The 22,637-nt window shown below is 37.5% G+C and overlaps 4 protein-coding genes across 5 annotated transcripts; 1 reads left to right on the plus strand and 3 right to left on the minus strand.

The window, feature by feature from the left end:
* Positions 1-954: 954 nt before the first annotated feature.
* LOC141904274 (cuticular glutathione peroxidase-like) lies at positions 955-5,275 on the minus strand. The gene is made up of 3 exons (XM_074792853.1): positions 5,203-5,275; positions 4,300-4,544; positions 955-2,662 (listed from the first exon to the last, which is right to left on the minus strand). The coding sequence occupies exons 1-3, from the start codon at positions 5,273-5,275 to the stop codon at positions 2,459-2,461; spliced, it is 522 nt and encodes a 173-aa protein (XP_074648954.1). The 3' UTR covers positions 955-2,458.
* On the minus strand, positions 4,404-10,118 carry LOC141903248 (glutathione peroxidase-like). The gene is made up of 5 exons (XM_074791334.1): positions 9,935-10,118; positions 9,410-9,526; positions 8,461-8,705; positions 5,077-8,036; positions 4,404-4,544 (listed from the first exon to the last, which is right to left on the minus strand). The coding sequence occupies exons 1-4, from the start codon at positions 10,116-10,118 to the stop codon at positions 7,821-7,823; spliced, it is 762 nt and encodes a 253-aa protein (XP_074647435.1). The 3' UTR covers positions 4,404-4,544; positions 5,077-7,820.
* On the plus strand, positions 6,301-21,770 carry LOC141904668 (tryparedoxin-like). 2 transcript variants are annotated; one of them, XM_074793299.1, is made up of 3 exons: positions 6,301-6,445; positions 19,489-19,688; positions 21,241-21,770. In XM_074793299.1, exons 1-3 carry the CDS (start codon positions 6,358-6,360, stop codon positions 21,382-21,384), a joined length of 432 nt encoding a protein of 143 aa, XP_074649400.1. In that variant the 5' UTR covers positions 6,301-6,357; the 3' UTR covers positions 21,385-21,770. The 2 variants fall into 2 exon arrangements, with proteins under 2 accessions (XP_074649400.1, XP_074649399.1); XM_074793298.1 differs by lacking the exon at positions 6,301-6,445 and adding an exon at positions 17,811-17,969.
* Positions 13,216-16,200, minus strand: LOC141903252 (cuticular glutathione peroxidase-like). The gene is made up of 3 exons (XM_074791340.1): positions 16,146-16,200; positions 15,299-15,543; positions 13,216-14,554 (listed from the first exon to the last, which is right to left on the minus strand). The coding sequence occupies exons 1-3, from the start codon at positions 16,198-16,200 to the stop codon at positions 14,336-14,338; spliced, it is 519 nt and encodes a 172-aa protein (XP_074647441.1). The 3' UTR covers positions 13,216-14,335.
* Positions 21,771-22,637: the final 867 nt, after the last annotated feature.

Raw genomic sequence — 22,637 nt, forward strand, 5'->3', positions numbered from 1 at the left:
TTGAAACAAAGAACAGATTTAAGATTGTGTTTCATGATGATTTACATTTCGTTTCGTATTTTCGAATCTCAGTATGGTTTTCGCGCGTTATTTCGTTGTACAAGTTTGTTTCGTTGTATAGTTTAGTCCGTGTAAAATTATGAAATTTATTTTTTGCCTCCGACGGTAGATTATATGTAGTAAGTTGTAGATGCAAGTTTAAAGTATTAGAACTTATTTTGTTTCGGCGTCTTAAAGTTGTCATCGGTCAATATAAAGATTTTTTCCGGTCAAAAACGTATTTTTTACTGTCCCACACTTTTCGAGCCAAATTGTATTTTAAGAAAACATATTTTTCCGGTCTAATCCAGGTCAATGTAATCTAATATCCGTGTAAAAATATCTTTAGAAACAAATTATCTTTATTTTCGTATCAAAATGCTCTAGATACACACATATCTCTACCACACAGTGAAAAATCGATTGCTAACCGGTATCATGATACGAAAAAAATGCATTAACAAAGGACTTTTTAAAGATTTGATTGCGTGTACTTACATTCAGTCAGGCAGTGGTTACATGAAATTTTTATCACGTTGCTGTCTGTGCCATTTTTAGACATACTCAATGTCAAGCAACTCCATACTTACGCTGTGACCGTTGGGACTGTTAAGAGATCATAGCTCATCACTGGCGGCTAATAAGTGAAATGCCACAGTTGACTGCAATTTTCCGGCCAATACGACATAATATGCTATACTATAGGAAAAATCTGGTGTTGAGTTGTTGTAAAGCATCTGGCTGTTTGATAAAAACTAATCGTAGTAATGGAATGTGCAATAAAGCTATGGAGCAAAACAGAGAAATACCCACATTACATTAAATGTAACGATATGAATATCGCAGAATATAAAAAAACAACGAACAGATACACCGTTGAACCATTAAAACATTGATTTAAACTTAACGCTATAGTGGTGATAAAAAACTGTCATATATTTTCACATTTTTCAACACCGATGATTTTCAAACGATTTAACATCATTTTTGTTTTCTGATTGAATCACTTTTTCCGACCGCTAGATTTTAGCGCTTTTGTGGCGCATTTTAGAATACAGTCATAGATCAAATATCGTGGTGCGATGTCAGCGGTTTCATTTCTGGTGTCTTTATTACGAGCAGATATACAAATTTCCGTAATTGTCAACTAATGAAATATTGATTAGACTCTGGAATGTATTACGGGTACAATGGTTTGGACTATTTGTGAATAGGCATTTGTTTAATCAAGAAAATTAAACAAATTCTGATGAACTATCGCACAATTATCGCACGGCATTATGAGATATTTGATTAGTTGATATTTCCGGATCTTAGTAGGTGTGCTGCTAGACTGGACCAACTGTTAGAGGCCTGTACATCCCTTCGATAAGAATGGTAATTATGTATTATCAATCATGAGGCATAGCCATAGCCGGCTGTTGTGTTGATTTTTCGTCCGCAGTCCGTCTAGTTATTTGTGAATGTATTGAAAACGCTTCAGTTACTTGTTTTGATATTTGGTTTGAACATGTATCCTAGACACTACAGCCGAAAGCAGCCCAGTCAAAATCAAGATGGCCGACTGGTGGCTATCATTCCTCGCCTAAATCAGCACTTTTTACACATTTTCAAAGTTTTTAATATCCCCCAGGTTTTGAAGTATATTTGTATCCCCCAAGACCCGACACCTGTAGATTTCTAATGGTTTGTCAATTTTCATTGGGATTTGCAATTTTTGTATTTTAAGAAGATATCTTAAAAATATCAGACGCGATATTTCAACCATTAGATTGAGTCATATTCTTTAGAGTATCATGCGAATTTCAAAGAAATTAGCTCTGTATATGCGATTCCAAGGACCCATAGTAATAATTTAACTCAAGACTATAAAATATCGCAACATGATTGACTTTATTTCTCTGAACAATAACCGGAAATGTAGATAGAATCCCATGTTTTATCAGTATAAAGATCGAAGAAAACAACGCCTTGTAAAAACACACAGAAACACACGGCCGTTTGTGAAACAGATTCTGTTAATCAATGCACTAAAATTCACAGAATTCTGTTCCATAATCAGAATAAAGTCTCGCTATGTTTTGACAACATTCGTCACAAATAAACGTCCAAGGTTTCGTGATTATTTCCGTTAGATTTCGTTGATCTTATATTTGATATCAAACGATATGGCAGTCATTACATTAGTATGTGTGTATGAGACGTATTTGAACTTTTGAAATTAGTCGCATACGCAGTACGTAGAAAACAACGCAGTAATACGCACTAGTACGCAGTATGCATTACGCATTACGCATTACGCATTACGCATTACGCATTACGCATTACGCATTACGCATTACATACATACATACATACATACATACATACATACATATGCTGATTCCATGTACCTAAATACATTTAATGGTATTGTCGTTTAATTCGGATGAGCAATTTTGTTAAGTTCGGTTATAAATTCTGTTGAATTCGGTGCGACCGTCGGATTAAGCCTAGCTACTGGTTTCCCGTTTGCATCGATAAGAAACTTCTCAAAATTCCACGTGATATCGGTCGTTTTGATTGGGTGCCAAAATAAGTCTCGAGGATCACCGATCACGTTTACTGGATTGGGACAAAGCTCCTGCAAATACAGAAATAAATATTTTTGAGAAATAGTATTTGTTTCTGAACAATATTTTGCAATTATTCAAAAAATGAAATTGTGATTATTCCAATTAAAAACGAGGATATTTCAGTCATTCGCTGCGGCGACTACCAGCCAACAGATGCCTCCATATTCAGCCGTCCTGCCGAACTGCAAGCGAAAACAGGCGATCAAATCGGAAACAAGGAAACTGTATTTTGGGCCAGTCTTAAAATCTAGGTATTAAGTATTGGTCTTAAATCCACCTTGAATTTTAAGACTGGTCTTAAGTTGTTAGATTCTTCATAGAACTTAAGATGGTCTTAGACTGTATGATCTTAAGACGAAGCCATGGCTATGGAGCTGGCCCTAGATTAGTTAAGTTACGGGCAAATAAATAGCTTTAAATTTAGTAATGAATTACATTATTTGAATCACTGTATATCATCAACTATAAGTATTTGGGTATACTATTCTCCCATACCGGGTCTTTTGCTCAGTGCCGAAAAGCGTTAGCAAACCAAGCACAGCGGGCTATGTTCTTTGTTTTAAAAAAGGTTAGCGAATATTCACTCGACGTTGATGTTAGTTTAAAGTTATATGATAGCATGGTATTACCAATTCTATTATTTGGTTGTGAAATTTGGGGTTACGAAAATCTCCGAGTTCTTGAGTGCGTGCAGCTGAAATTTTTTAAATATTTACTCAAGTTAAAGAAATCTACTAATAGCTCATTTGTCTATGGAGAACTGGGTCGTTTTCCTCTCGAAGTTTACGTACAGCTTAGAATTGTAAATTTTTGGGCAAAATTAATAACTGATGATAAATTATCGTCAAAGGTTTACAGTTGTGTTTATAATAGCTATATTGATGGTCAAGCTAACTCTTGGATGGATTCTGTGAAGAACATTTTGCTCCGAAATGGGCTCGGATATATTTGGGAAAATCAAAATATTCCAAACGCGAATTACTTGAGTCTGATTCTTAAACAGAGATTGCAGGATCAGTTTATGCAAGTCTGGCATGCAAAACTTACTGATTCCACTATGGCTGTTACGTATTTAACAATCAAATGCCGTTTCGAAATGGAAAAGTATCTAACTGAATTAACCCCTAGGGACCGGTTAACTTTATGTAGATTTAGATGCTCAGCTCACAGGCTACCGGTGGAAGTTGGGCGGTGGCGTGGAATTGCCCGTGCCAATAGGCTGTGCCAAAAGTGTGATTTAGTGGCGGTGGGGGATGAATATCACTTTTTACTCGTCTGCCCGTACTTCCAGGAATCCAGAGCTAGATATATCCCGGAGCGTTATTGGAGATTCCCCAATAACGTAAAGTTGTATGATTTGTTTAACTTAAATTGCCAAACTCTTAAAAAATTGGCGTTGTATATACGCAAATGTTTAATACATTTCTAATGTTAAATGTTGCAATGTCTATTGTAAATTAATTTTGTGCTCTGTGCAATTGTATAATTGTGGAGTAAATAAACTTAAACTTAAAACTCATCATGTAACTAACCAACTTGCTCCAATCAATTTCAATTTTTCGAAAAGATTCTTCTAAGAACATGACATCTACAACGATTTTCGATTATTTGGTAATTCGTAATACACATCCCGGAATGAACTCACCTTCAGATATGTAAAAAGCGGCCGTTCGTTCGGCCCGTTGACTTCAACTTTGCCGGAAAAGTAAATATTGGCGTCTGGAGTAAAACCATGACCGGGTCGAACGTATTTGATACCGTTAACTAACTCGTATTCGTTAGCTGCCGGTTCCTGGTGTCCAAACTGGTCACACGGAACTCCCAAAACGTGTAGATTTTTGTATCTAGGCAGAAGTGCATTGAAATCCACGTAATTACCAACCGTCAAACCTGAAATGTTTAATGGAAAGGTCGCTTTTTACCACGAGAGAAGGCAAAAAAAACAATCTATCTATGATATATTTGTACCATATCCAGGTTGAACTTCGCGCAATACAAAGGTTAAATCAATTTCTCAACTCTTTTTTTAAGGTTTCCTTTTGTTTCGTAGGTTTCTGTTGGGTTCTCGACAATATGCGTTAAATCCCAAATTTACCTCCAAAGCCTAGAAGTTGCTTTAAAAGCTACAGAACGTCTCGGAATAGGGGCTGAAAATGTTGTATTTTAATGGTGTATTTTACCAGGGAAGTGTGATGAGATGGAATACGGACGCTATTGTACTGCTCTTGTTGAATGTGCGTTGTAATTGCCCTAATGCCGATAGCGGTTCGTTGGCGAGCACTTTGTTACGTAACGCCCTGATAAGCGATAACCAGCGAGATCGGGAAGCTCCGTCATAATTCGGTTGTTTCCGCTCTGTTAAAAATGGCAACGGTGTTATTGTAATCAGGGAATCTCATCACACTTCCCTGATTTTACTTACCTCAAAAGGTCGCTACGTTCGTAATTATAAGCGGCTTTCCTGCGAATTCTTTTAAAGAGAATTCCACTTCTGGATTTTCTAACGTCGGCATGGAATATTGATAGATGGTGTTGGGTGACGATTTACAGTAGGATACATCACCGTAAACCAGGCCTATCAGCAAAGATAGGACCACGGCTTGCCTAGAGACACCGGCCATCGTGGCCTGCAGTTCGACTCTGAAAGCTATAGGCTCTGCATGTCGTACTTAAACTCGAATCATGGACGTATAACCTAGTTTAGTCAAATCAGTTTCGAAATATATGATAACATATCATTTACGTCTGAAAATGAAGTCATGTATGTTAACACTCGAAAAATGAACTGACACAATTTTTGTAATGAATTTTTTTTTAGTGAAAAGAATTGACACCAAATGATTACACGGTTAAGGTGAATGTCAGCTTCAACTAATTAGGTCAGGGCCCCCTTACTTTACTGAAAGAGTTCTGTCTCACCTTTCTACTTTCACAAACAAAGATTACGTGCTGTTTCCCTTCTTCCGTCGGATAATTCAATCTTGTTTTATCCAAAACTGAGTCGTGTACTTTACCATATAGATTGTTAGTCACCCCTCAGTCAATTGCATGAAAACGGCCAAGTTTGTCCGCGTTTCTCCACGCAGGATAGATTGGTTTAAAAGAGCTTTTTTTAGAAATATCGAATTCAACATTTCTCTACAGGACAAGAGCTGATGAAATGATACATGCAGGATTTCATTTTGTCATCCAGTGTCACTGAGATGGCACACACACACGTGTAGTCTCTCAAAGCCCATCGTTCCACAACCGAGAGCAGCCCCTTGATAAATACTTCTCCAAACAAAATTAGTTCCCCAACCCCCATTGTTCTACTGCTCCAATACAAACTATTTTCTTCGTCACACATCACCCAGTCATATGGGGTATTACTTCGCAATAAGCAAAATAAAAGGGCAAATGAATAGCAATTAAAAAGGTATAATCTGTGAAGTTTGAATTCAGAAATTATATCTTGGCATGGAAATATGAATAGCATTTACTTTCCGTGAAACTGGGTGCGGCAACGACGATTTATTTCTATGTCAAACCAGGGAAGTGTTATTACACTCATTACACTTCCCTGGTCAAACAGACTAATAAGCTCTGGAGGGTCGTGCGTGGAGTTAACGTTGACGGATGCGTCGTGACTTCAATCAGATTACTCTGACACCTGCACGAGTCGCAGTTCATCGCATCATACACGGTCCTATACAACCACGATATGGAAAGTCTATTGGGCAAAGAAGTTATGGACAAAGCCGGTGAAAACGTACCCGTATCTTCGCTAAGCGGCAAAGGAAAATATATAGGCAAGTGAAAATAGTTTGTGTCGTATTTTGACTGGTACGTAAAGGGTGTCCTCTGTCTACACTGTCATCCCAAACTGTAAGGGTTCTGCTGTCAACATGGTGTACTTTAATCACCATACTGGTTGTTATCTATGTGGGGTGCTTGTCTCCTGTCAACCGTCCGGTGTGAGCAAAACTTTGGAATACGTAAACCAATCGAGGATCTATTTCTGTGGAAATTATTTTAGTTCCATTTGCTTTCAACTCGCGCATTGATACATTTCTTAATACCCCGATTCACTAAAATGTAACTATCCAGACGAGAAAATGACGCGAAAAATGATAATATGACTCGATTTCTCTGTTCAATATCGGGACTATATTCGATTTTATAACATATACGTTTTATCGGTATAAAGATCGAAGAAAACAACGCCTTGTAAAAGCACACAGAAACACACGGCCGTTTGTGAAACGTAAATTCTGTGAATCAATGCACTAAAATTCACGAAATTCTGTTCCATAATCAGAATAAAGTCTCGCTATGTTTTGACAATATTCGTCACAAATAAACGTCCAAAATGTTTCGTCGATATTTCATTATCGTTAGAATTCGTCGATCTTACATTGATCAAACGAAATGATTGTTTTAATTACACAACTCTTACGAGAATCGTCGTATTCTTTACTGAAATAGCATATTTGAAGGATTAATCGAAAAGAGAACCAATCAAAGTGATTTTTATATATGGAATGAAATGTACCCCCCCCCCCAAAAAGAAAAAAATATGTTGAACTATCACTGCGCCTGGCCGTTTCAAGACATTGCAGACGATGTCGTTCAAATGAACCACAAAAGTAGATCGGTAACAGATGCCGAATTTCTATCGAATTTTTGGAGTAATCGGTCTGATTACTCCAAACCATATCAATTACGAGTACCTGATGCAACGGACATTTTCTTGCCAAAACAATTCAACCCGACAATAGCAATTAATTTCATATAACGAGAGAGGGCGTATAACATATTATGTAACATATGTCGAAACAATGGTGTCTGGTAAATTTAAAAAAGATGATTAAACTATGATTATTCATATCGTCATTACACGGGGTTCCCGCTATCCAAATGGCTTGCAGGATGACAACATTACATGCCTAGGACCTTTATTCTCGAGTTAAACAGTTATTCGGAGTTCTCCGTCCCTCCCAAGGCATCGACGGGGACAAGAAAAGAATGACACTTACCATTGTTTCTAAATCTAGCGAAAAAATGCGTCATGATAAACAGGTTTACGTCGGTAGAAAAATGGCATAATCCATTTTCTAATTTGTGAATTTCGAAATTTGCATATGCTAATTCTATGAGTTATTCGGGATCGAAACAAAAATACGTTTAGTTGTGTCTTTTTTTCGGATGAGAAATTTGGTTCAGTTCGGATATAAATTCTGTCGAATTCGGGGCGACCATCGGATTCACCCTGATCAATGGTTTCCCATTTTTATCGATTAGAAACTTCTCGAAATTCCAAGTGATGTCGCTTGTCTTGATCGGCTGCCAAAACAACTCTTTTGGGTTACCGATCAAATCTCTTGGGGCGGGACAAAGCTCCTGCAAATTCAGATATACATATTTTGTAAATGATTAGTAGCAGTTTTCAAAAACTCTTTTTCTTTTGAAGATCAAATCTTCGTATCCCCTGTAAATGAGAATATTCAAACAAGAAATTTGTCTCTGCAACAAATACCGGCGATCCGCCAAAAGGCGACGTAAAGCATATTTCGGGTTCTATACTCGCATTCTAGGACTTACCTGCAGGAGTAACTATATTTCGTGCTTTAAACTGGAATTGACATATTGAATTAATGCCAGTCAACATTATGAACTGCGTTAATAATGTTGACTGGCATTAATTGAATTGATAAGTACTATAACCATAATTCTTATTAAACCTTTTTCTATCGAAAAGATCCTCATAAAAACTGTCCGACGATTTTTGTTTCTCAAGATGAGTAGCTGGATAAGATCAACTCACCTTTAGATACGTATAAAGCGGCTGCTCGTTCGGTCCGTTGACGTCAACTTTACCGGAAAGGTGAAAATTTCTATCTAGTTTGAAATTATGACCGGGCCGAACGTATCTGAGACCGTTAAACAACTCGTAAGCATTAATTGCCGGTTCCTGGTGTCCAAACTGATCACACGGAACTCCCAAAACGTGTACGTCGTCGTATTCAGGAAGAAGTGCATTTAAACCCTCGTAATGACCAATAGTCAAACCTGAATTCATGAAAAATATTATATTTAATCATGATAGAAATCTGGAAATATCTTTTCTACCTACATGTCAATGTCTATATAGGATTTTGAGCTAAATGTTGTTTTAATAATCTTTTAAATATTATAGTTAATAACAGTATAGAAAGGGTTCAAGTTAAAAAGGCCTATGCGGAGCCGATTCCTCCATCGCCACTTCATCTGGCTCCGGGCCCAATATCGAGTCGAATCTAACTAGACAAGGTTTCCTAGTAGATTTACCTCTGTCGCCTCATGCGTATTTCTACTTGCGATCGAATGCGTGAACTATTGATATAAACATCCTTTGAAGCGATAACAATATAAACAGAATTTTTCTAGTGAGTAAAACATTGGACTCTATCAGTTATGGATATTTGGTTCCCTGAATTCTCTATACCTAGGATTTTAGGGTTTTAGGGATAACTGAAGGAATCCCAAGTATACATTCCGTCATTGAGATATCGCATTACGAAGGGTCTCCTAGATAAAGCTATGTATTAAGCTACTCTGTGTTTGGAATGGGTTTGACAGTGTATCTTACTTACCTCAAAAGGTCGCTACGTTCGAAATTATCAGTGGTTTTCCTTCGAATACGCTTAAAGAGAAGTTTTCTTTTGGATTTTCTAAATTCGGCAGTGAATACTGGTAAATATTATCGGGTGAATAACTGCAATAGGACACATCACCGTAGACCAGCCCTATCAGCATGGATAGGATCATGGCCTCCCTTGAAACACCCATCACGACTAACTGAGCTTGCTCGTCCGAATGACGCTCTGCTGTTGACTTCTTCAATACGGTCACTGAAAAATAAAAATGAAGAGCCAGATGTTTGCGGCGGGGCGATTAATCTACGTTAACAGCTACCACTAGCTGAAAATACACCTCGTTAAATTTTTTATATTATACTGGAAATTAGTATGTAATTAATTTATAATTAGTACGTATATTGTGAATGTCAATTACTTCTGTTAATTTACATTGCGTATGTTAGAACTATCGTGTGGCCGTCATGACGAGGCAAAACTCAGCAATGAGTCGCGATTAGCTCAAAAAGTTAAGATATCGAAAACGTTGAAATTCATAGTTTAAATCCGAATTCATTTTCGTTTTTTTCACGAAATCTCAAGGAATGGCCCGAAATACAACATATCACAGTTTATATGGCAGAAATGACGATGTGCGATGACTAGTCGACAGAATGATATAACCATTATCCCCGTATCCAACATAACCACCATCTTCCATCATCATCTTCCCCAGCATCACTATCACCACAATCATCTTCTCCAGCATCACCTTTTTCAGCATCACTATCACCTTCACAGCATCCCCATCACCTTCTTCAGTGCCACTATCACCTTCTCCAACATCTCCTCCATTTTCATGATACATGTATAGCAAAATATCACCGTGTTTTCGTTTTCTTTTTCCGCGACATTTTGGACCAAAGATGCGTAGGAAAAACAAAACATAAACATATTCCATTGATCATATATAAGACATACCCCGAATAACCACACCAGAATTCATTATCTAACTGCATCAAATTTAAATCGATTAGACATACATCCATTTCGTACCAAATTTCAAATCAAATTATTCAATATAAACACATTTTTTGGTTAATACGCTAAACTATTACCGTTCAGATAATGATTTGAAATATGTGTAAACGTACATTCAGTCTATATAGATTTTAACAGCACATCATGTCTGGAAACCGAACGGATGTTATTTGCTATTATCCGAGGGGTTACAACTATGCAAACATTATGACCATGATTCGAGCCCTGTCGCATATGATCGGCATAGTCGCAAACGTGCTCGCTTTCTTCGTGCTCAGAGCTATGAAGCACCAGGGAAGCAGCGTATTTTATTTACTTATGTTAGCCATAGCTGATACAGTGAACTGTTCGACAGCAGTTATCGGTAGAGGTATAAATGGACTTTCTAATACAGACTTGTTCCGTTTTATAAAATACGCTCATTTTTATAAAATGTATCGTCTGCGCGCTTATCAGTCTGTTGACGCCGTATATCAAATGACTACAATAACAAGTTCCTGGATACTCTTCGCGTTGAATATCGACCGATATATCGCAATTCGATTTCCACTCTCAGCGAAAAAAGTGTGCACAGTATATAATGCTCGAATTATTTCGAGTATCATTTGGATTCTGACATTTATTTTTGATTTGCCAACTTCATGGGACACGGTTGGCACAATCGAACTTAATGATCCGTGTGCATTTACTAAACTAAAACCATTACTACTAATGGACAAAAATTACGCAATTTTCTACGATTTCTTTTTTGGTAAGGTCATCTTACAGTTTATTCCTGGAATCGCTATTTCAATATGCAATGTTCACATGTTCTGGATAGTAGAAAAAGCCCGACAGAACCGTCGAAAATTCGAACGAAAAAACCCACATATCGCAGCTACTTCAATGCAAATTACATCGACAATAGTGACTTTAAACGTGGTTTACTGTTTCCAATACTCTACGGCTCTAGCAAATACATTGATACCACCATTGAATAGATTAACGGGTTGGAGGTTACAACGAATTTACTACGAAGCACAATTGTTTCAGTCATTAAATTCGATGATGAATCTGTTTATCTATATGGGCATCCGTTCGGGATTTGCTGAAACACTTGTTTGGTGTTTGTCTTGTGGTTTTGTTGGCAGTCGGAGGTAGACTATCAATTTCAAACTATCTATTCGAGTGAACTTGCACCTTACTCAAATTAGGTATGAATCGAATTTAGTCTTCCGACATTAAGTCTTCGTACGTATAGTGCTATCCAATAGGGAAGTATAGTTTCCAGTTACCAGGCGCCATGTTCAGGCCAATGACACAAAATTACCAATTTTTCTAGGCGCTTTCCTAAACGCTTTGTATCTTTTTTAAACTGTAGCTGTGTCCGATTGCTGCAGCCGAGAGAAATGATATAAACACCATCAGAAAATTAGAAATTACCACTTTTCTAACCTCGGTCCAACAATGCGGGACCTGTGGGACCGCCTATGGTAACTGAAAACTTCCATATTAGTCTTACGGGTGGGTGAGCAACACAATTCACTTAAGAAGTAGAATTGTCGCATCGTGGTTCATGAGCTTTCGATAAAAACAACAAAGCGCAGCTGGCTATAGTACATATTTTACATTCAGTTTGGTTCCTTCTGGGCAAAATGGACAATAAACAAGCTAAAAAGGATTGCAGCTAAAGAAACAGTTCTTTATTGCACTCACAATCAGTGGCCAGTTGCTCAAAGGTTGGTTAGAGCTAACCAGTGGCTAGAAGGCATACCCGGTAGTGATAATTGAAAGATCATTGTTATTACTACAATATTTATCTTTAACAAACTTGTGAGAAAACTGGCCCCAAACTAAATTTTGTTTTCTATTCGAAGTTTTTGATAAGATTATCATTATCACCATAATTATTATTAAGTTTTTTTGAAATATAGAATAAGAATCCCCCCACTAAAAGAATTGTCATCACATTGTATTTCGGAAATGTAAAAACCCTGTGCGATTTTTCATATCAGAATCTATATACGCTGCGCATCAATGATTCAAATTTCGCGTGAAAAAAAAGAAACTGCTGAGCTCCCTAGGTAACAAATACATTTAATCCAAAACGAAGATTCAAAAATACCGTTGATACCGAGGTCTCAAATAATTGCTAGAATTTTCCGGCCCAAGACTGTGCGCGTTTGTCTTTACCAACCATGTAAGACAAAATTAGACGGGCAAACTATTCTTTACATTTCACGTGAAAAAAGAAACTGCTGTTCTTCTTAATGCGACGTTCATACGTTTGATAATCCACCTATACTGATTCAAAGAAATCCTTAGATATGCCAATGCAATACATTATTTGGTTGCAAATAATGATGGCATAATCATGCGTCTATAGTAACGCAAACAGCCTCGTAAATACACACTGGACCACAAATTGTCTTTTTTGCCTTCCCTGGGACGGAGTCTGCAGTTTGCTTTTACACACCCTATATCTCACTGCCAAGCAGGGGTGCAAATCTGCCACCAATCTCAACTTGGAATGCAGCAAGGATTGGGGGATTGCTTATTTTCTGCAGGTTGAATCTGATTCGGTTACCATTTTTTGCTGATAGCTGCTTCGGAAGTATGGTCACTGAGTTCAAGGTCATGGGGAATGTTCTTGTTTTGGCAAGGACATGAATCTTTTTTCGCTAGTAGAATGTGGCCAATCATGTTGTGTGTTTTACCATCTGCTGAGTGCCATGCAGCCTTCCTGCTCAGTTTTCGTGGTTGGAAGGCATAAATTTTCAGTCTTAGTAAAATGTCGTATATAGAACTTATCGTATCGGGCCCAGTCAGATTTCGTTAGAATATGTCAAGGAAATATGAAAAGCATTACTGCGAGATTGTAAGGAGCTTGAATGTACTGAATTCCAGACAAGAAAATAACGCAACAATTAATTGTATGACTTTATTTCTCTGTTCGACGTCTGGAACATATTAGAGTTGATAACATCGACGTTTGATTAATTTAAAGATCGAAGAAAACAACGCCTTGTGAATTAACACGCAGGACGCATGGCCGTTTGTGAAACGTAAATTCTGTGAACCAATGCACTAAAATTCGCAGAATTCTGTTCCATAATCAGAATAAAGTCTCGCTATGTTTTGACAATATTCGTCACAAATAAACGTCCAAAATGTTTCGTGAATATTTCACTATCGTCAGAATTCTTCTATCTTATATCAATCAAACGAAATGGTTGTTATTATAACGCAACACTTACGAGAATCGTATTATTTACTGAAATAGCATATGCAAATTCCAATATTTGCTGGAACTAGTTTTTCTTAGGTGAAAAAACCTAAGTCTGGTTAGGGAAAAGATTAATCGAAACTTATCAAAGTGATTTTTATATACAATGACATGTACCAACAATGACAATAACATTCAACTATCAGTGCACCTGACCTTTTTCCGGGAGGAAGGTGACATTGACGATGTCATTCAAATGAGCTACAAAAATATGTCGGTAACAGATGCTGAATTCTTATCGAACCTTAGCAATCACGAATACCTGTTGCAACGGACATTTTCCTGTCAAAAAAAACCCGCCAATAGCAATTACTTGCATATGACGAGAGGGCGTATAACATCTGACGCAACAAAATGTCGAAACAACGATGTCCTGTAAAATTCAAAGATGATTAAACTATGATTCTTCACACTGCGATTACAAGGGGTATCCGCAATCCATGACACCATGGACGTATAAACTAGATAATCTAGTTTATACTTCCATGATGACACGCCTAGAACATACCCGCCGCTGCAAAAGACAGTACGAGGCAAGGACCTTTATTTGCGAGTTCACTTCTTGGTCCGGTTCTACGCCCCTCCCACCACATCGATAGAGGGACGAGAAAAGCATAAAACTTATCATTATTTGGGAAAAACTAGCGAAAAAAATGCGTCGTGATTTACAGGTTAGCGTCTGCAGCACGATCTATTTTCTGATTTGATAATTTTGAAATTTGCATATGCTTATTCTATGAGGTATATATTATATATGATTACCCAATTCCAGAATATTTTTAATAGTTGTATCTATCTTTCGGATAAGCAATTCTTTTCAGCTCGGTTATAAATTCTCGCGAATCCGGGGCGATCATCGGATTCACCCTGGCGATTGGTTTCCCGTTTTTATCGATAAGAAACTTCTCGAAATTCCAAGTGATGTCGCTTGTCTTGATTGGCTGCCAAAACAACTCTTTCGGGTTACCGATCAAATCTCTTGGAGCGGGACAAAGCTCCTGCAAATTCAGATATACTTATTTGGTAAATGATTAGTAGCAGTGTTTTCAAAAAGACATTTTTCAAAATTGATATCTTCAAATTCCATATAGAATTTGTCTTTGGCTATTTTGCGAAATCCGGCGATGCGACAGAAAAGGCGAAAGCATATTTCGGGTCCTAGACTTTAAACTCCCTCTTTACATCGGCATGGGACACAACTAGGTTAGAGTTTTCAAGATCCCAAGAATTGAACTGTACATAATGGTAAATAGGTCCCCCAGAGTTCTACAAATAGGACAGATTACCGTTAACCCTTGAGAGATAGATTGGCGATAAAATGGGGGGATCCCCTGCATTGATTTTGTCTGGATTGAGGATACCAATCACAGTGGGAGATTCCTATAAACATAGTTACAGTGCAGTTTCAATTGTCATTATAGTAGTCATCCGAGGTATATCAACATCGGAAGTATCACAGCTTTAGATAATCAATATATTCGTAAAACGCACGCAACGTCGTTCATTTCTACAGGTCTACATTTTAGAACTTACCTGCGGCAGCAGATACCTAACTAATAAATGTAATTCGACAAATTCAATCGTACATTGTTAAACTGGAATTAACTTAGTTGATGATAATGACTGAAAATAATTGAATAAGTATCCATGATTCTTGCAACTACAAACCTTTTCAATCCAAAAAAAGAACATAATATAAATCGTCCGACGATTTTTGTTTCATAAAATATCTAGCACCTCACCTTCAGATATGTAAAAAGCGCCTGCTCGTTCGGTCCGTTGACTTCAACTTTACCGGAAAATTGAATGTTTCTATCCAGTTTAAAGTTGTGACCGGGTCGAACGTGTTTGATACCGTTAAACAACTCATAAGCATCAGCTGCCGGTTCCTGGTGTCCAAACTGGTCACACGGAACTCCCAAAACTTGTACATCATCGAATTCAGGAAGAAGTGCATTGAAACCCTCGTAACTACGAACAGTCAGACCTGAATGTTATAAAAAATATCACAAATATATAACCATGGTACTATAGCGATTATCTATTTTTCGCCTACATTTTAATATCTAGATAGAATTTCGTTATGTTTTGATCCTGAGACTTCTCTTGAGACTTCTTTGAAAGTATAGAATGGGTTCAATTTAAAAAGGCCCATGTGGACTCGATTCCATTGCCCCCAGGGCCAGTTTTGAGTCGAATCCAAAAAAGCCGCGATTACACGAGTGTTTTTGGCCCGTGCCAAATTTTTCCCGGAACAACTGTTCACACGGGTGCCAAAAACCGGAAATGACCAACTTCGCTTTGTTAAAACATTGTTTAGTATCAAGTGAGCTTTGTGTGTGAGCGCGCTCTCTGATTAGCGATCCGTGCCAATTTGGCCCAGGCCAAATCGTCTCCGTGTGATCGCGGCTTAAAAACTGCAGTAAGTTCGGAATCGGACTTTCTTACCTCAGAAGGTCGCTACATTCGTAATTATCAGTGGCTTTCCTTCGAATACGCGTAAAGATATTTCTTCTTTTGGATTATTCAAATTCGGAAGCGAAAATTGGTAAACATTATCGGGTGAATAATCGCAATAGGATATTTCACCGTAGACCAGCCCTATCAGCATCGATACGAGCACGGCCTCCCTTGAGACACCCATCGCTTTTGAGTCTATTCGTCCGATTGACTAACTCTGTCGTTGACTTCTACCTCAATATGGTCACTAAAATAAAAATGAGGAGCCAGATGTTTCCGGCGGGGCGAGTGACATATGAAAATGAATGTAGGAAAAAATGCCACCGGTAAAAATGCCACCAGATGATATGACAGTTAGGAAAAAATGCCCCCGTTGTTTTTTCAACCGTTTGAACGAAGTACGATCATAAAATGCTACGGTTTATTTTCACATTTCTTCTATCCAGATCATTTACACGTCCGAAGTATCATTAATTAACTACTATGAACATTATCTAAACTAGGGATAGGCTAATAATTTTCGTATGTAATAAAACAAACATAACCAAATAAAACAGTTACAAACTAAACACATTTAAAGAAAACCAAACTAGGGGTGCTAAAATACAATGGTGCATATAAGTTAGAAATTAGATAGAAATATATCCCTAATAAGATGATTGATACATATTGCAGCGTAGTTAAATTTATGTATTAAAATGACTTTATTTTTTCCTGGTGGCATTTGCCTGCTGTGCAAAAAACATTTTTTTCCTGTGGTGCAAATGTTGGTGGTTTTATTTTCGTATACCTACGTCTCCTCCCCCAGCAGGGATACATGCACAGGTTAGGTGATGTCATATTTGCCAATCAGAAATCCCGTTTCATTTTAGCCTGGGTTTTTTAATCTTGTTAATTGAATTTATTTTGCATTTCAAAATTACATTAAAAATTGACAGAAAATTTATCATTGAAAATTTCATAGTTTATCGATGAAATTTGCCTCAGCGATTAAACAACAGGCAAGCTGATTGGTGCCGCAATTTTCTTGCGGCAAACTGCGCATGCACCAGCGCACTCGATCTAGTGTGGCAGGTTTGGTTCCGTGGCCGAGTCTAGCCATGGAGTCTAAAACGAGTCCATGGTCTAACGATGCCGTTAGGTTTCAACTCATTTTAACTTGTAATAAATTTGACCTTAATCTTATTATTCTATTCAAATTTCATAATATATGTAGGCTAATTGATACAGCAAGATACGAATAAATTGAATACATAAATACGAATAAATTGACCTTAATTTGCACTTGATACAACTGATGGGGGATTTAAATTACGAATCCCTGCGTACGTATAAAAAGCAGCAATCAACAAACGAGTTTCAATGACATTTTAGATAGATTATTCTAAAAGGCTCTGCTTACAACTTTAGACGCCGCATTCTTTTAGTGGGTTATTTTTAAAGGTTGATCGTGTCACATCAAGGCTACCTGCTTTTAAATAAATATATTTCAATTTCAACTGGTTTGATGTGAACAAAGTTGTCGACGAAGATTATGATTTTCAGAGGCCGTAACAAAATCAATATATCCCGATTTCCCACTTCGTACTATATACACCATGTAATTAAGCTTACTCACATAAAATGAAAATCTCAGGTATGCCAATAAACAAGTTTGAAACGGTTGAATTTGAATTCAGATCGAAAGCACGTGACCATTAGAAACAAAATAAAATATTTGAGATGAAAGGATGCTTTGAAAGGTCACGCACCGAGTAGCCATAGCTACGCGATTGGCGACACGAAAACGTCGTGACTTCGATCAGATAGCGTTCTGACACCTGCACGATTCCTTCGCAACATACACGGTTCTGTACAATCACAATATGGAGAGTTTATTAGGCAAACAAGTCGTGGCCAAAGCCGGTGAAAAGGTACCCGTATCTACACTGATCGGCAAAGGAAAATATGTAGGCAAGTGAAAATATTTTTTGTCGTATTTTGACCATTTGTACAATTTTTCTTTCAAGAGAAACCGAATTTGATACGTAGGTTGTTATACATCGGATCATATAAATCAGTTGTTTTACTGATATACCAGCGCGCTGATACATGCATAATTGAATATTATCAGATAAATGAATGAATCAACGAGAATTAGAAATGTGAATATGCGATTAGTGAATACTGTAGGCGTTCAGGGTAGTTCACCGTCACCTATGTATACCGACCGGTATACGAATGATGAAAATAATGCATTTATGCATTATTTATGCATTATTTTGACCATTCTAGATTAAAACGATTTACTTCGGCTAGTTCCTATCAAAACAAAAATAGAGCGAAATGCCATAATAGTACCATATGCCCGATAGTTTGAAGGTTTCATATATTGATTGACCGTTATCGAGAAAAAAAGGACAAAATGCTGAAGTTCAGAATATTATCTATTTGATAATTTGAAGGTTTCAAATATATTGATATATGTAGTTATGGGTTTTGCACAGCTGTATTCAGTTGTGTTTGTTATGTATTTGCTTATCTCTTGTACCGATCCGGAAATATTTCTGTGAATATGTATGATTCTATAGCCATTAATCTCAGCAACAGCTGGGCGATTCCAGTAGCCGTCTGTATTTTGCTAAATCGTCAATTTGAAATGTATGAGATTAACTCTCCCCGCGCAACAGGTTTAACGCTACGTGTACATACCAAAATATCTCGTCTCTTCGGAAATGCCGTTGGGAATTTGTTTTTAAATATTTTTGCGACCTGCGTTCTGATTCTTATAGCAATCACGAAGAATGACGAATGGAGATCTTATGAATTTGTATATTTGAAATTTTGATATATGTATACATTTTTTTCAAATATTTTCGTGCTTAAAAAACGTAACATATTTGTTTTCAAGAGGATCTATTTCCGTTGTTTGCATTTGTTTAATTACTTATTCAGACTTTACCTTTCGACCTTTCTAGTTAAGTAGTAGGTCTACCATAGCGAAAAACGTGGTGGAATATCAACATTTTTGATTCCAAAAATTAAGTACATTTTAATCAAGACCAGCCAACGCTTCAGTCTTCAGTTATTTCAGTTTGATTTCAGTTCGGTTTTTCGAGATTTTCTTCTTGCCAGGGGAAGATCTAGGCCGGGGTCTAGAAGAAAAAGAAAGGGATTTTTCAGACAAAGCAGCCATCTCATTTGCTACTACTTTTGTGGTAGATACTTTTTAAGAAATGTATCTGAAAATATATGCAAGTTACGAAAGGATGAGCATCAAATTAGCAAGTTTTAACGATCTTTGAATTGACGAAAAGGGCAACTTCAATGGGAAGGCACTGGTCCCGACGCCCAGACCACCCCCTAAATCCGCCCCTGCACAGCGAACTCCTTTTAACTATCTCAGACCCCTCAATCAAATATTATGAAAATTATGATTTTTTTTCTAATTGTATCATGTTATTGAAACGGACGTGTCTCTTGTTTATTGAAGGTTTATATTTTTCGGCTCACTGGTGTCCTCCGTGTCGGATGTTCACGCCCAAACTAATCGCCTGGTACAAGTCGATGAAAAAGAAGAACGTCGATATAGAAATCGTGTTCGTCAGCTCTGATCGGGATGAAGAATCGTGGCGGGAATATTATGAAGAAATGCCGTGGTTGTCGTTGCCTTTTGAACTCAGAGATCTAAAGGTTATACTTTGTGATTGATTGATTTTATTATGTGTATACATATGTAGGCTTTATTTCAGTTTCCTATTTCACATAACTTAGGTCTGCGCATTGCGACGCAAGGCCGACAACCAGTTTAACACTATCTACATAGGTACGGTTTTACTGTCAGTAAAACTCAATTTTTTTAAAATGAAATCCCCCCCAACACACACACTATCTATTGCGTGAGGAGGTTTCAATAAAGAGTTCAGACCATTAGTCCAAAACCTTCAATATCATACAGTAAAAACAAGAAATTCAAACGTTTAGTTCAAATATAAGGGCGTAAATTCAGGGGAAATCCTGCTTATGGCTCTTAAGCCAGCATCAAGCCACGCATCGAAGTGGTTTTCGCCCCACATACCCAACCTAATTTTTTGGAATAATCAAACCTTTAGAAAGGATCCCCCACCGTGTTTGGTACCCTTACTCCACCGTGTTTGGTACCCTTACTCAAAGCAAAAAAGTCCAGAGAATCCCTTATTTTATCATCAATCTGTCTCTCAGGACCAACGGATTTCATTCATATAACCGAAATTCGTAACCTTTATCCCATTTGCAGAATTATTGCAACATTTTCTGGGGGACCTCTTCTTCGCTCTAGGTACTTTTTTTGAATTTTTGGGTCCGGCCCTACGCATCTTCAAGCTACTAACCTAATTGTGGACTGATGCCATAAGATTTGACGCTTATGATATTCATTGTGTTTATCAATATGTCGCCTAGCAACTTGCACCCAAACAGTGTGAGGGTGTTAAATTGTTAATTGGTAATGCGTACGGAAAAGTGTGACAAAAGAATGATTATCACTGACTCCAGTGCGACAGCAGTCGCGGCCACGCACTTAATATCAGTAGAAATATAGCCATGTTGTCACTTTCGTTTTAGCATTCGTTCGGCTTGTAAAAATGAATTCGTATTCTTTCCTAAAACTGGTTAAAATGCACCTTGACAGTTTGAATGGCGCGCAGTGCATTACGAAGCCAGTGTAAAACTGCAATGGAGTTGTCTCTAGTGACGTAGCTACAACCATGGACGTATAAACTAGATTATAGTTTATACGTCCATGCTACAACTTAATAATATTCCCACGATTTCATCATTTCTATCGATGATAACAGAGACTAGTTCCAGAACAGTTCCTTGTGTGACATGAATGTTGAGGCTTTAAGAAGTCCAGTCCCGCGTTCACGTCATTTGTGATGATCGCGATCTTTGAAATTTCTATTCAATATCTTACGAATGATGAAGCCATTGATGGGCCGCAAGACATGCATTTAGTAATCAAAAATTGGACTGGTTATCAATCTTTCAAAATGGCGCTATCTAAAGTTTATCATGCGATGTTATCCAAATTTGACAGTTATCCTATCAATGTATGGATCAAATCGTTCGTATAAAATGTGGAAAAAAACATGGTCGTTAGATATTGTGTAAAGAATGAGTTTTGAGAAAGCCCAATCTACAAGCCCATTTTGCTACCCATTGTTTTGTCCTAACCCTAATGTATTTTGAGTTCTGGGTGTTTCAGGCTGAACTATGCACTAAATTCGATGTGAATGGTATACCTACATTCGTCATTTTGAACGCGGAAGACGGCGTAGTTTTTGCCAGAGATGGAAGAGGCAAAGTCACGTCTAGCGAAGGTCTCAATTTCCCAAATTGGTCCACTTGATGTAGATGTCGGTTCCGGCAGAATTAACAGATACGTAATATAGGTATTATAGGTACGGCTATACACTAGATATTTTTCCGTACTATGAAGTAAATACATCAGCGGACTATGATAGATAATCTAAAGACTAGATATTTGAATGAATAGGTCTCGATGTGACAACTAGATGGAGACAATGATTTTGGTTGTAAGGCTGTTATGATTTCTAAATTGATTCAATAATGTCACAAATGATGTATAAAATCTATATACGCGTTAAATGTATTGCTGCGTATATATTCATTTATACAGAAATGAGAAATGCTATAAGATTATTGTGTACATGTATATGTAAATTGTACTTGTGTCTATGTTGAAATAAATAAATCACGAGGCCATGGCTGATAAACACACGAAATTTGTTGGATCGATTAAAATATGACCGATGAGCCCTTTTTTCTCAATTTTTTTTTCAAAATGAATAATTATAATTCCTTTCAAAAATATCAGTTTCCAATAAGGCTGAAAAATGATACCTTGATTCTCCTTACCGGTCGGTTAATCGCAATGAAATTTGTAATCAGTTCATTTCTACGGCTGCCGGGTCTGTTCTGGTTAGCTTAGAAAAATAGTGTATATGGTAGAAAGACGGCCAGCCGTGCCAACTTTTTAAGCCCAGCAGAAAGGAGAAACAAGGTATTAATTTCGCTTTGCCTTAAGGCTGATGTCGACAAGCGACGCCTACCGACTCCCGACGCAACTGAGAGCAACCGCGATCGCAGCCCAGCTTATGTCGGCTGCGCTCTACTGATGCAGGGGTTCGTGCCGTGGCTGAGTGTAGCGATGCCATCAGGTTCGAGTCCCTGCAGAGGGAGGATGTGTGATGAACTTTTTGAGACTAGATCTAAATTATTGCGAATAGATATATTTTCATTTAGATAATAGACTTCAATTTGAATTCGTATGCTCATTCCATGGAACAACGCAATAAAAAAGAAGGCTTGTGAATCTACCATAATTCTACCAATTTCGTTTCGAGATCTTCTGTACAGTCATCTACCATGCTGGAGGTTTTTTGTTTGCGTTTGAAACTATTTGAATTTGAAGTACGTAACGACACATTCTCTGGCAAATAACCATCCGCAAATACGGCGGCACAAAACAGGTTCTTGCGTCACGATTTAACGATGAGCTGTTGCCGCAGCTACCGCGATATACATACGCGATAGAAGCCAATTACTGCTATCCGAAAGATTGAGTTATGTACGGCAAAC

This window comes from Tubulanus polymorphus, chromosome 4 (assembly GCF_964204645.1).
Source record: "Tubulanus polymorphus chromosome 4, tnTubPoly1.2, whole genome shotgun sequence".
NCBI classification, from domain to species: Eukaryota; Metazoa; Nemertea; class Palaeonemertea; order Tubulaniformes; family Tubulanidae; genus Tubulanus; species Tubulanus polymorphus.

Bases quoted from the DNA above. Each gene is read 5' to 3' on its own strand.
- LOC141904274 (XM_074792853.1), bottom strand. From the start codon at position 5,275: ATGGCCGGTGTCTCTAGGCAAGCCGTGGTCCTATCTTTGCTGATAGGC. The intron at 4,545-5,202 runs GTAAATCGTCAC...TAAACATTTCAG, and splicing joins TTACGGTGATGTATCCTACT to GTTTGACGGTTGGTAATTAC. The intron at 2,663-4,299 runs GTGAGTTCATTC...CTGTATTTGCAG, and splicing joins CGCTTTTTACATATCTGAAG to GAGCTTTGTCCCAATCCAGT.
- LOC141904668 (XM_074793299.1), top strand. From the start codon at position 6,358: ATGGAAAGTCTATTGGGCAAAGAAGTTATGGACAAAGCCGGTGAAAAC. The intron at 6,446-19,488 runs GCAAGTGAAAAT...TGTTTATTGAAG, and splicing joins CGGCAAAGGAAAATATATAG to GTTTATATTTTTCGGCTCAC. The intron at 19,689-21,240 runs GTTATACTTTGT...TGGGTGTTTCAG, and splicing joins TTGAACTCAGAGATCTAAAG to GCTGAACTATGCACTAAATT.
- LOC141903248 (XM_074791334.1), bottom strand. From the start codon at position 10,118: ATGTATCATGAAAATGGAGGAGATGTTGGAGAAGGTGATAGTGGCACT. The intron at 8,706-9,409 runs GTGATGTGTCCT...TCATGAATTCAG, and splicing joins GCTGATAGGGCTGGTCTACG to GTTTGACTATTGGTCATTAC. The intron at 8,037-8,460 runs GTGAGTTGATCT...CTGAATTTGCAG, and splicing joins CGCTTTATACGTATCTAAAG to GAGCTTTGTCCCGCCCCAAG.
- LOC141903252 (XM_074791340.1), bottom strand. From the start codon at position 16,200: ATGGGTGTCTCAAGGGAGGCCGTGCTCGTATCGATGCTGATAGGGCTG. The intron at 15,544-16,145 runs GTGAAATATCCT...TATAACATTCAG, and splicing joins GCTGATAGGGCTGGTCTACG to GTCTGACTGTTCGTAGTTAC. The intron at 14,555-15,298 runs GTGAGGTGCTAG...CTGAATTTGCAG, and splicing joins CGCTTTTTACATATCTGAAG to GAGCTTTGTCCCGCTCCAAG.